Below are 13,380 nucleotides of genomic sequence, written 5' to 3' on the forward strand. Positions count from 1 at the left end.
CATGAAGGCTATGAGGCAAGTATGTACATACTTGTAGCTATCGGTATTGACAATACTCGGTTGACACCCGTCGGCCAAATCAGTCAGTGATCAAGGTCAGCCAGCCCAACCTGTGCCCCAAACACGCATAAAACCATTACTACAATAAACCAACCATGTAGCTTAGGCGCAAGCCACACATGTCCTTGAATAGCCGCAACACACAGACATAGAATGGGGGCCGCCATTCCATTCCTCGCGCCCGGATAGATATTCTAGGGTTATGGTTGCGGACACCTGTAACCGGAGGACATTTGACCTCAAACTTTGGGGGGTGATGACTTTCCAACCACTACACCTAAAATTATTTTCTCTCTGTTAAATGATGCTTTAGCCTCCGCTCTACATCATGACAGAGTTCAATTAATTTTATCGTTTATGGCTGTGGAGTTATTGAATTTCTAAAAGTTGGGTTTTTGGTAAGAGACCAAATGAATGTCGCCCAAAGTTGCCTATTTCGGAAATTGTTCTGGGCGTTATGCATTTAATTACCCGATTAGGCAATTCTCGGACTACCTCTTAATATCATTGATAGGTCTTGGCACGAAAGAGCCAAGTTATTACTTGATTGGGAAAGTGATAGCCAAAAAACACCAATGTCGCACCTACTCCGGATACAGGTGTCCGCAACCATACCTATGACGAAGCTTAACCGCACCGGTGCAATACTGTCGGGGTACGTGCACCGCACCGGTATAGCACGTACGGTGTGGGGCGGATAACCGAGAGCGGGAGTGTCAAAAATTGAGGCCGGTCAGTCAGTCGGTCGGGAAAGCTTTTCTGCGCCCCATGGATTTTGTTGCTTTCGGTGGCGGGAATGGCATGCTAAGAGGGAAATGTCAAGGGGAGGGAGAGGGTGGTTGTGGAGATGAAGGGCCTAGCTAGCTCAGCTCAAAAATACCCACAGCTAACCTACCCACTGGCAAGGAACGTCGGCGGCGTTGTCGGGTCGGTCTCCTCCATTTGCGAGGCTCGTTTTTAAGTAGAGTGGAGTAGACAGATAATGCATGGATTTTGGGCGCTCCTACGCCAATCGATGTGATATTAACAATTTCGATACAGCTCTAACAGTCTCAACTGCTGTCTGTACCTGCCTACTGCTAGTATCGCCCCATACGGGACCTACATACATCTGCCCCTTCACGTCAAACACACCACGTTAAGCTTGATGATGATGATGGCCTCTTAGGAGCTGCCATATCTCAACTGCAGATATGTACCATACTTAATGTGCGACACAAAGATGCCGTGTTGTCTCGCCATGTCATGGCCGCCGGCGAATTGGGCATTGCCAAGCAAGCTGACACAGAGTGCCAGCATTTGCGACATACAGATCAGATAAGATTAGATGGTGGTGTCAATGATAGGTCACGAATTACCGCACCAACACGCGTAGCGATCATTGACCTTCCTTCTTTACGATAAGGACGTCTTGATTGTTTGGAAGAATTATGATATTATGAATTGATGGAGAGGAAAGAAAAGGGATAAAGGATACAAAGAATAAGGGTATATAAACAAAAGGAGGAGAAAAAAAAATACAATTATCAAAAAGAGCCCAAAAGGAAAACGCCTCCAAAAAATAATAATAAAATAAAATTCTCCATCCCCTAAATAAAATACGCCATTGAAACAATCCCTTTCCTACTCCGCATTCTCCAAACCGTCCTCTAAATCATTCTCCAATCCTCGCCCCGCCCTGCCACTTCGCCTTCGCATGCCTCGGAAGCGGTGGGAGCGTCGGCTCACGCACAGCTGGAGAGGAGGCAGAAGAACCAGAAGAAGAAGAAGACCCAGATTGGCGAAAAAGAGGTATCGACTTCCACGCTTTGTAGGTCTGCTCCTCCTGTCCCTCCTTAATGGGGGCCTCCTTTAGTGGAGGGGAAATAGAACGAACAGAAGGACGTGCTGGCTTATGAGAAGGCGGGTTGGGTTTGGCCCTGAATGGCACTTGAGGCCTGGCAGATTGTTGAGATGGGGCCTGAGCTTGTTGAAAAGACTTGGGAATTGAAGGAGGAACTAGGGGTTGTGTCAGTATCATCTAGTATAGCGATAGATATTGATCGCTTACCCGAAAAGTTATTTGTGCTGCCAACGAAACCATTGTCAGCGTTGGCAGCACCGTTGGCGTCAGCGTTAGTCCTAGTGTTAGTACCGGATGTACATGTAGGGGACATGTTAGGCGAATTTGAGTGATTGGTAATATGTTGATTATATTGATCTTCCGGACTATTGGACAAAGCTTGCTGACGCCTGTGCTCAGCTTCCCAGGCGTCCATCTCCCGGTCCGCCATTCCTTCTCCCCAGTTTTTCTGCTCCCTCTCCACCATTGCCTTCTGCTTTTTCTCCCACCTCTCCTTTATATTTCTCCGCCCTCTGATTTCCCGCGCCCACTTCATCCGCTGCACGAACCCGACCGACCGATCGGATCGTGCCTCTTCCATCATCTTTATTTCCTTATACCAGCGCGCGCGCCTAGCCTCCCGCTGGAGTTGAATTCGATGCCGCCTGAAGTTGTTCTGCCCTCCGCTGCCCAAGTTATCAGAATCGTTGTCCTTATCAATAGTGCTTCCGGGTCCAGGGGCGCCATAATGAGATGAAGATTTACCATTTTCTTTGCTGTTAGTACTAGGGTTGTTCTTGCGCCTCTCGGCATCCTCTTCGCGTTCCTTCCTACAGAATTCTTCTTCCTGGAGACGCAGCTGCTTTAACCGTTCTTGGCGTTCGCATTCCTCATTGTAGGCGATTGCTTCGAGCTCCTCTTTCGACAATGGCTCTTCTTCTTCATCGGGTGCGGCAGTGGAGGCGCTAAAGCTGACGGTTTTCTGTGGCTTCGGTGAGAATCGTGTTGACTCTTCGTATCGCCGCTTGAAAAGTGTGTCGGGATCAGTCAGTTTCTCCTGTACAGGTGGGATAAGCCTGATCTTTTTGATTTCGACGGGGTCAAAGGGAGCTGGTATAGTAAATAATGGCTTCTCGAAGAGGAAGGGGCTTTTGATAGCATTAGTGTTAGTGTTAGCAGGGGGCCTTATGGACGATTTGCGGACACTGGCGATCTTGCGAAATACTGGAGCAGCGGCGTCGCTGCGTGCTTTCTTTGCGTTATTCTCCTCGACATCGGCATCAGCGGCGGTGCGCTTGCGGCCATGGCGGAGAATGCTTTCTTTTTCCTTGACAACGACCTTGACTTGGCGGACGCAGAGCCATTTTTGGTCGACCTGCTGGCGCTTCCGTTCGAGATCCATTTTCTTGAGTTTTTCAGCGAGGATGAGATTACCGGCGGTTTGGATACCATCAATGAACCTTTTGGCAGCTAGATCTTGAGCAGTATACTTCTCCTGCAATCTGGTAAAGATCAACATCCTCATAGCTTCAGTAGGATGCTCCAGATTCTCAGGATCACCAAGGCGGGCAACATGGCGAAGTCTCGGGTCGTCATTAGGAATCTTCCAGGGGGTCTCGTCATCGTTAAGACCGCTAGCTGGTGGGTCGCTAAAAAGCCAGTCCCAGCGTGATTCCTGGCACCACCTTCTAAATACTGGGTCGCTGCTAGTAGGTGTGATTTCTTTAAGTTCTGCTTGAGTATATGGGATAACAGATTTATGGTGGCTCAGACATGGTACATCTTCTCCTTCGGCAATTTCTCTGGTATAAACCTTCCCAGCCCATGACATGCCTCGACAGAGCACGCACTTTCCGTCCTTTTGCTGCAGACGACTCTCGGAAGAAACTTTTGGGCCTCCTCTGGCGCTCATGGCCTCCCAGTCAATAGGTTCAGGGTATACAACAGCCGGAACACAGAGCTTGAGTCTTTCAATAAATCCGTCGTGAGTGTGAGCTTCGATAAGAGTGTCCCACGCCTTTGGGTTCGTATCACGCATATCGTATAGCTGACTAATAATATCTGTAGGGAGTTCATAGTTCGCCAAAGCGGCCCTAAATGCGCCACGTGACCATCCATATTTGTGGAGATAATCAACCCATGGCTGAAATATATCTTTTTTGAAGTTCATCTTAAACTCGTCTTTTTTGGTCATCTGTTTTTTCTTTTCCTTGGGAGTATTGAATACAAATGCTGGGGTATTGGGGGCGTTATTTGCGCGCGTATCGGCGGGGGTGCTCGAGTCGTCCTCAAATCTGACCTTACGCTTTAAGGCTGGTGTATTTGGCATCTTACGGCGGCGAGTTTTAACAGCAGCTGGTGATGAAAATTTGGGTGCTTGTGCTGGATGGCGGATAGTGCGACGCTGATTACGAACAATTCTCCTATAAAACACCATTAGCATCAACAACCACATTCCGAGCCCTTCCAAATAGAATCAGGTCGACATACGGAGTAGCCCCGACCATATGCGGCGGCATAGCCAGCATACTCTGCATCCCAGTTGTCTCCGTATCTGAATCCGAATCATCTTCATTATCGTCTTCGGCAGTCTCGCTATCGGTATCAAACATCCTACTTTTAACCCTCTTTTTAACTACCGGCTTCTTCCTGGATTTCATCCTAATTTTCCTTTCCATCGGTGTCAACCCCGCTTGACTAATCCTCTTACTGATGATGTTCTTTACGCCGTCACCAACAGCCCACAAGACCTTTCCAGCAAACACAAACGTCGTGCCAACGATCCTTGCAACACCACTCGTCGCATGGAACGCTGTAGCCATAGTCGCCAACGCAAAGCTCTCGGTCGCTGTCATGTCCAGCTGCTCCTGATTAAAGAGCTCTCTCTCCTTCTCTTTCTCTTCTGCTTCCTGCCAGATGGGTTTTCGTGTAATTCCTAGCAGCTGGTCGCGGCGGGCGCCGGTGCCTGGCGACGTGTCGAAGGCCGCTTGCACGGGGACGGTTGCCCAGGTTGGCTGGAAGCCGTAGTCGATCTCATCTTGCCCGAAGTTGTGCATTCGTGATGTCCCCGATGGGGTATTGTAAAAGATTGATGACGCCATATTTTGCTGGGACAAGGCAAAATGGGCGTGGATTCACTCGGATGTGGGGAAAGCTTTGTGTGAGAAACACGCGAATTGAGATTTGTGAGTAGGAGGATAAGGATAAGTAGACGGTGAGAGATCCGTGGAACGGTAACGAGAGAGTTAGAGATATAGAAGGAGTGTTGTGGTGGATGGGTGATAGGTAGAGTAGGGTTGGAGGATCGATAGATTATGTAGGGGAGAGGGGAGAAAGTCGCGATCCGCGACTTGACTGTCGTTGAGTAGCGTGATACCCTGTCTTAATAACCGATCCTTGACCCCAATGGGGATGTGAAAGTGGGAGTGGGCGCGCTTCCTTGGCAACCGTACCATGAGTGAGAATCTACATTTCCTACGTATTTTTTAATGTCCCTGCATTGATTCTAATAGACAGTGGCATGTTTTATGCCTCAAGAGGTATTGTTTATTGTTTACTTTAGAGGACTGATGTGCCTATGGTCACTTGCCAGGTGTGGAAAAGGTGCAGCGGGTCGACCCGCCAGAGCCTCTATGAGCCTCAATTGACAGGAAAGCCGCATCATTTTAATTCCGTCTTAAACCCTGTGATGACCCTTCGCCTTGAGGCCTGGGACTTGATAGGAGAAGCCCTGCATGGGTACCTACCAACCGGTCTCCAAACTCCCAGACGTACGGCGAGATGGACCTCGTATGTGAGGCATAGCCAGTAGCCAGTCGACAATCTACATAGCTTAAGTGAATGATGACCGCATTGGGCCTCTATTAGTAGACGATACAGTAGTCAGACTTTGCCTGAGAAACCTAATCCCACACCTTGTTCAGGTCAAACACCACAGTAACAATCTATTAGGTGCCGTCCCTTATCTATGCCTAGTATGCACACACTCTACGCCTTCCCCTGCAACGTTGGGGGCACATTCTCTACAATCTTCATCCACATCCCCACATGCATAATCCCCTCTTCATCCCACTCCCCCAATCCTTCATCCAGCACAAATCCTCTGCCCGCCCACCATCCTTTCACCGCCGTCTGCGCATGCACCAGACACCTCCCATCCCAATCCCCATCTGCTACCCCACCTGCACTTCCAATCGGTCCCATCTCCACCGGATTCGCCCTCGCATACTCGACCGCCGCCTCGACCAGCAGCCGCCCTACACCTCTCCCCCGGTACTCCTTCAACGCTGCCAACCGCCCCAACTTGAAGTAGCCTCGGTGCTCGTGCGGGGGGACAATTCGGATGGTACCGACAGGGGTTGCGCCCTCGTAGGCGACCCAGTGGAGGGAGCGGAGGTCGTCGCTGTCACGCTCGTTCTCGGTGGGGACGTGCTGCTCTTCGACAAACACAGGGATACGAATCTTCATGGCATCTTCAAACAATGGACCTTTGTCGCCCCGTTTGGGGCCGCAGATGGTTATGTCGGACATTATTTCCTGGATGTTTCTGCTAGAGGGACTTGGGGAGACCAGCCCTTTTAAGGTTGCTTGGTGGGTCAGACTGTGAGTAATACATCTATCTACCTTCCTAACGTGTTAGCCTCCCCTCGACACCTCGCTATAAACCTCGCTATTAAAAAAAAACCTTGCTGTAATAAACACCCCATAGGGTACACGCTAACAGCTCTACGCCAAAATCTTACTTGCTATAAGAAATATTTTGCGATAAGAAATGAAAATTGCCATAAGAAATGAAAATTGCCTGCACCTTGGTATTTTTTATAGCGAGGTGTAGCTGTATGCCCGATCTCGATTACAATTCAATGTATGACTCAACCCCAGTGAGGCTTTTCGCCAGTACGGCATTCATAATTTGTCACTCGAGTTTTGGAGCTGGAGTACCTGTCATCAATGCCAGAAAGGATCCGTTTAGGAAGCGAGCTTACCGCCCTTTGTTGTCTCTATCGTTGGATGAACCTCGCTCACGGACCAGGATATCTGGTCTCTCCAACAGTCTGAGGACGAAGAAAAATCATCCTCTTCACCTATCTTGGTACTCTAGTCTGGTACTCTGGTCTGGATTACTATTCTCGACGACCAATGAGCAGTGTCGATTCTAAAGATATGACACAAGCTGCGACTTAAGGAAGAAGCCCGCCTGGAACAGGCCAAGGTTACTCTTATATGAGTAGAAGTTTGGGCATGTCTACCCCCAGATCTGGCCTCAGGTTTTCATACCAGCCTGGCATTCTAAATAATAAACACCAGTAACCAGAGTCCAATTAAGAGTATATACTCTCTGCTGCCAAAAGAAATCTATACCTCATTCTGCGGCGTGTAGCGTGGACGTACCTGCGATTTATAATCATGCCGTATATATCTTCGTTATTGCCTCTCAACCTTCGGGGCGCTCTCACACTCCCATTTAGGGTTCTTTTGGTATCACCTCACAGGGCACTGGAACTATATGATTTTGCTACAGATCTATGATAACCCACCTTGTGGCCTCTCCATACGGAAATGATGGCAGAGTTATCTATGCAGCTTACCATAGGCTTGGTGCTTTTGTGGCCGTTAACAAAATGTTATTAGACATCATGTGCACACCTTTGGTACCCTAAGTTTAAAGATGTCGATAACCCAAGTGGAAAACTCCGGGTGTCTCCCAGTGTTAATATTAAAATCATATAGGCGGTATCGGGCCGTCCATAGGCATTATTAAACACCCTGATAGTGTTGGTCCATACTGCCATACAACACCGGGAAAATAAAGGACTGGCATGAGAATAACAGTGCTCGTTCCTCTCATTTATACACGCAATGGCAGGGCCTAAGGATGCAGACTTGGAGCTATGAAGAAGAATATCAACGTCAGTTACCAAAATTTATAAACTTCTAGAAACACTCTTCCGCTGTTTTCCTGGGACGAGTGATCGTTGATGAACCTTTGCATCTCATGCAGAACTGAGGTCTAGACAACTTACATTAGGGAGCTTAGTCCACAGTTAAAAGCCCCCGAATCCAGATATAGTTCAACTATAGAGTTGTTATTGAATCTGGATAGGTATTTGGCGATGTAGAGTAATATCAGTAAAAGATCAATTACTACACGCAGTGTATTATCGGATGGTAAAGTACATGTAGGGGTTCGGTAAGCTACATGTATTGTAGCTCTGGACCAAAATCAATTTATTATAGACCATGAAGCAAGTTTGATATCCCTCATGTTAGAACCTTCAAGAAAACCACCTCCAGTGGCTAACTCACTCTACGAGCCAATGTCAATACATAATTACTTTGGGGCTTAGCCAGCAGTGGGATATGCAACTCCTCTACACTGCTCCAACTTTCAAGTTTCCTATGCTCGCCCGCCGAAAGAAATATTACTAATAATGGAGGCCAACTGGTATAATAAATTTGTTTGTTCAACGCTAGCTACCCCCACCACAAACTATCCCGATTCTTGATTAATACCATGCTTTTAAACGACGGTCTCCCCAGGAGGTGTAATCCCCAACGACTTTGCCTCAGAGTCGATCAGCGCATCTAGTGTCTCTTCCAATGACGCACCCTTTGGTGTCCATCCCAAAACCTTTCTTGCCCTTGAGGCCCTCCCTCGCGAGTTAGTTCCCCAGATAACACAGCCGAATGGGTGGATCTTTTTGATCTCATCATCGTTCAACGAGGCGACGTCATTGGTTCTCAGGTATCCCTTGACCTTAGCCTTTTCGGCAATCTTCTTCGCCAACTCACCCCAGACCTATCCGAGGTTAGTGTCATGTAAGCTGTAAAATCTGGGGAAGTGGGGGCCACAAACATGCTCTCCGTTCTCGGCGAAGTAGTAACCCTCTGTGCCCCAGGTGGCTTTCTTACCACCTGCAGCAGCGTCTTCAGTGAGGAGGAGGTACAGCTGTGACAAGTCGTCAATGTGCACATTGTTCCAATAACTCTTCCCCGCATTCACCTGGAATGTCTCGCCACGCTGCAGGGTGAATTTGGTAAGCCCTGGGACCTGGTTAGAGCGGGTATTTCCCGCTGTGCCAGCTCCAACGCCATAGATAGTCGGTGGGCACACAATCGCCGTCTTGACGTTATCCGAGTTAGCCCCCAGGATGATGGTATCAACATCCCTGTGTACATGTCCTTCGATTGGGAACGACGTGATTTCCTTGATAGATTCAATGTCGTCATAGATCTTCTCGTCCACCTGCTGTCCGAACTCGCCCTTGCTAATGTCGGGCAGGATCGCAGAGCCGGATGTGTGGATGAGGAAGACAGGGGTGGTCTTCTTCTTGAGGCCGGCGGAGATGGATTTGGCAGCAAGGACGTGGTCGCAGTCCGCGAAGTGGAGGATGATGTCGGCCTTCTCTGTCTCGGATTCAATAACGGACCCTGAGTCGAGATCGCCATTGACAGTCTTGAGGTTGGGGTATTTGGCAACTAGGGATGCGACTTTCTGTGGGCTTCGTACGAGGGCGGTAATTTCGTAGTCGGGGTGGGCATTGATGATTGCATCGAGAGCGGCACCGCCGATGTAGCCAGAGGCTCCAGTGCTAGAAGGTAATATTAGTGATGGGTTGGGAGTAAATTGGTAGAACTAAGAAGCCTTACGCAAAGACCTTGGGGGCCATTATGATCGAAGGAATTGGGGTAAGATGGATAGTTTTATTGATTGATAGCTAGGGCGATGGTAGACTGGAGTAGATGGAGTGTAAGTAGTATGAGGATAGAGATAGAGATATTTCATACCCCGAGTGCGGGGGGCCATATTTATACTCAATTCAACGTCATGTGTGTTTCTTCCATATCACCACTCCAGCTTGCCAATGACGAAATACATCACCCCTCATTCCCGCATAGATACGGATACCCAGGTAGTGATGCACAAGCGGGACCACCATCCCACCCGGTGTGGGTTGGCAGGCATCACTGAATGCAGCTCTTCCGGATGGGCCCGTGCGTATTGACCAGGCAACGATCACGGCTTAAAAAGCTCTGGGGATGAAAGTACCAAGAACTTAGAACTTCTTTGGGGTTAGTAATCAAGCCAAGGATGTTTCGTTAAGCTTTTTTTTTTCTTGTCTTGGGTGTGGTTACAAATCAAGGGCCACCATGCATAAATTCCTATGTCCGAGGTGTAAACGATGCTAATTGAATCGTTGAACAGGTTTTTATGTCCTTCACGGGTATTGTGCAAGGCAGTTCATCTCTTGGTGATTGCGTATCAATCACACATCATCACTCGGCCATTAACATGCACAGCCACGATTTGAAAGCCGTAACCACATGTGCAGTTAATGCCACATCAGAATTCGATTCTACCTATGACAAAAAAGACCATATCATGACAATTAGGAATGAAGGAAGGGGGAGAAAAATGAACTAACTTCAACCACGCAACTAATCCAGCGAATCCCAGCAGATTCATTATTCTATTTGGGCCTACGGTCAGCTAGTATAAAATCGCATATATATGTGAACGATTAGTATCAAAGCCGCGGGATCAAGTTCGCCATTGGCGTGGCATAAGGCCTGATTATAGATAGGGTTGCATGTTTTCTTTTGATTTTCGGTACTTGTAGTTATGATCAATGCTTGCTTCCTTGAAAACGTCGTCTCTCTACTGCCCGAGTACAGAAAGGGAATTGCCCCAAGATGCAGAGGCTTCTCAATGCGTTTGTTTCTGTTTGCTTCGAGCAGCCTCGTGGTCCACTTTAGCCCCACTCAACTGATCCGGTCGCGGCCGCCGACATTTAAATCCCATGACCCGGCCCAGGCCGGCTGTCATGCAGATTTATAACCAAAAACCGGCGCAGCAGCATCGCTAAGAGGTAAGCAGGAATTTTATGCATAACTAAATATGGGATCTATATGTTTTTCGAAGATCGATGGGCAATGTAGGAAAGGGTGTGGCCGGCCGGACGGATGTACACCACAAGCATGAAATTCCGCTAATTTTTGGCATGACAATTGGATTTAAATTGAAAAATTATCCTGTAATTTCCTTCTCGCAGCAAGTAGAAGAACCTTCTATTTAACAGAAATCTTCGTTTATGGTTTACGTGTACCCTTCAGGCTTGGGGGACAAGTAGCCAGTGCTGTTTGCAGCCAGTACATGTATGTATATAAGGCATTTCGGCACTACCTGTGCCTACCTTCATACAATCACCACAATATGCAGATACAAATCCCTTTGCACACCTGAAAATTGGCATACAGTCATCGGGTAGAATAAGTCATAACTCCCCAAAGTCTGAGAGTGTAAGGTGTCTCTCTGCTCTTCTCAAGTAGAGTAGCCTCAAGGTCCACAATCAACTGAAATTCACGAGAGTGGCAGTACAGGATGATTACCAAGCCAGAAATCGTAGTTGATCATATATTATCACTCGATCAAATCCCCGCTAACTTGTTACTCGTTATCACTACCAACTTCTAAGGACACACTAGCCAAACAATACCCGTAAGCCATAGCATTCAAGGAAATAGAATTATTTATCTCACCACTCTAGATTAAATGTATTTAACTAATAACACCAGGCCATCATACAGGGACCCACCCAAGAGACACCGGAGACCGAACGTCACCGCAGAAGAGAAGGAAACAAGGGAAAATTAATACCTAAACAAAGACAGTTAAAAATATATCACCACGAGGCATATCGCAACTTACACTCTCACGCTCGCCTTCACAACAACACCCCATCCTTTTGCGCCCCTTTTCTCTATGCACGGCAACACACAAAAAAGGACACATCTCCTCTCGTTCTCGAGAGTCCCATTATCCCTCTCCTGCTCACCCGAAAAGCCCAGGTTCCTCGTATCACATGGTACCATTGTAGCATTTACGAAGCGTGCTCCACGACTTGGGAAGGAGAACCGCCAATTGTCTCTATCAACACCAATGCGGAAAGCATGCGAGATGAGCGCCTCCAACAGACGGAACGACTCCTCACAGTGTTTCTGGTCTCCAGGGCGGGACATGAGTGGTAGGATAAATGTATGAATCTTCGTTGCGAGGGCGGCGGATTTGGTGCTATATTTTTCCGAGGCTGTTGGAGAAGCTGGGTAACTGTTAATAATTCTCCCATACCAAAATTGAAGTTTGTCAATCTCACCTGTTTGCTCCTCCCTACTTTCCAGAACCCCGCCATCTCTGAATACTTCCAAACAGACAAATCGCATCACGATCCCTGCCACAATCAACAGCTTTGTGTGGGTATCCCGCAGCATCCTCTCGTCACCCACAATATCCTTCACCGTCCCCGCCAGCTCCGATGGTATGTCGACATCCGTTGCGAACTTGTAGAAGCCCTTCCCAAAGTTATGGATTTCACGAAACAGCATTCCAAACTCCTCCTTGAAGAAGCTATCGGGTTTCATGGTCCCATTTGTCGCTACTCGTCCCGGAGAAACAAGGGAAGAAGGAGGGGGCGCGGAAGGAATAGACGCTTGTAGAGAAACCAGAGCAGGAGGTTGGCGTGAATTTAGGACCTCGAGTGTGTGGATGTAGCTACGTAGCCGTTTGTTCTCGGCAGATTTAGCCCGTAAGTCCTCTTGACATTCACGCAGGTTCCCAGTGAGTGAATTGACTTGGAAGGATGTCTCAAGAAGCTCATTCTGTAGTCTTTCTACCGCAATCGGATCTGCGTGAGCAGGGGGTTTAGGTGTAGACGGCCGAGTCTCGATCGGTGTGAAGGGTTCCGAAGTTGCGGAGAAACGAAAGCCGGAACTCATGTTGCTATTGTTTGTAGTATTATCAGTGATGGTCTTGGAAGATTGACTGAAAATAGAATTGCTGTAGGCCAAGGGAGATTCTAGTCCGCATAGAGACGAGGGGAGAAGGAAAGGGAAGCCAGAAATTTCCTAGGGATAGATGATGAGGTTAGTCGGAAGTGGTGAGTGAACCCCCCTTTAGAAATGAGTGAGATCTTATGATTGGGGCAGGGGAGCATGTATAAATGTTGACATCGCTAGATTACCCTATGACGGACTTCTGGCTTGGGGATAACGACTTGTGACAGCCGCTCGGCCCCGATTACACCATTTTCTACAGCATATTAGTATTTCCATATTTAAACTTTGCATGGAGAGTTTTATTGGGCTCACTGCTTGGAATCATGGCTTCTTATCTTATCAAGTAACCCTTGTCTTGAATAACAGCAGCGATGACCGCAAAAAAACGAACAAAAAAAGCAGGCCAACGTCAAGGGAAAGAAAAGCAAAGTAAGGCAAGGCAAGGCAAGGCAACGAAAAAGGCTCTCAAAGACAGCAAGAACAAAAATGGGGCCCACGATGTTTTTTATAAGGACCTCCACAAAACAAACGCAAACATAGAAAGCTTCGCCGTCTAGCTCAGCAGACCAATGTTTATTGTGGTAATTTCTTAAAACAGACCGATTTACCAATAAAACAACAGGATAGATAAATACTATGCTAGGTGGATAATAAATACCACGTCA

At 47.8% G+C, this 13,380-nt stretch overlaps 5 protein-coding genes across 5 annotated transcripts; all 5 read right to left on the reverse strand.

Annotated features, from left to right (window-relative positions):
* Positions 1-1,714: 1,714 nt before the first annotated feature.
* LAJ45_02225 (uncharacterized protein) lies at positions 1,715-2,369 on the reverse strand (the record flags this gene model as incomplete). The annotated part of the gene is made up of 2 exons (XM_046111817.1): positions 1,715-2,058; positions 2,111-2,369. 2 exons carry the CDS (start codon positions 2,367-2,369, stop codon positions 1,715-1,717), a joined length of 603 nt encoding a protein of 200 aa, XP_045974717.1.
* Positions 2,370-2,488: 119 nt separating this feature from the next.
* LAJ45_02226 (uncharacterized protein) lies at positions 2,489-4,983 on the reverse strand (the record flags this gene model as incomplete). Its single annotated transcript, XM_046111818.1, has 4 exons — positions 2,489-2,568; positions 2,648-4,305; positions 4,373-4,436; positions 4,500-4,983. 4 exons carry the CDS (start codon positions 4,981-4,983, stop codon positions 2,489-2,491), a joined length of 2,286 nt encoding a protein of 761 aa, XP_045974718.1.
* An 886-nt stretch (positions 4,984-5,869) lies between these two features.
* Positions 5,870-6,412, reverse strand: LAJ45_02227 (uncharacterized protein; the record flags this gene model as incomplete). Its single annotated transcript, XM_046111819.1, has 1 exon — positions 5,870-6,412. The coding sequence occupies one exon, from the start codon at positions 6,410-6,412 to the stop codon at positions 5,870-5,872; it is 543 nt and encodes a 180-aa protein (XP_045974719.1).
* Positions 6,413-8,402: 1,990 nt separating this feature from the next.
* On the reverse strand, positions 8,403-9,552 carry LAJ45_02228 (uncharacterized protein; the record flags this gene model as incomplete). The annotated part of the gene is made up of 3 exons (XM_046111820.1): positions 8,403-8,681; positions 8,739-9,474; positions 9,533-9,552. The coding sequence occupies 3 exons, from the start codon at positions 9,550-9,552 to the stop codon at positions 8,403-8,405; spliced, it is 1,035 nt and encodes a 344-aa protein (XP_045974720.1).
* Positions 9,553-11,587: 2,035 nt separating this feature from the next.
* Positions 11,588-12,655, reverse strand: LAJ45_02229 (uncharacterized protein; the record flags this gene model as incomplete). Its single annotated transcript, XM_046111821.1, has 1 exon — positions 11,588-12,655. One exon carries the CDS (start codon positions 12,653-12,655, stop codon positions 11,588-11,590), a length of 1,068 nt encoding a protein of 355 aa, XP_045974721.1.
* Positions 12,656-13,380: the final 725 nt, after the last annotated feature.

Source organism: Morchella importuna (assembly GCF_003444635.1).
Source record: "Morchella importuna strain M04M26 chromosome Unknown Morimp01GS004, whole genome shotgun sequence".
Classification (NCBI taxonomy): Eukaryota; Fungi; Ascomycota; class Pezizomycetes; order Pezizales; family Morchellaceae; genus Morchella; species Morchella importuna.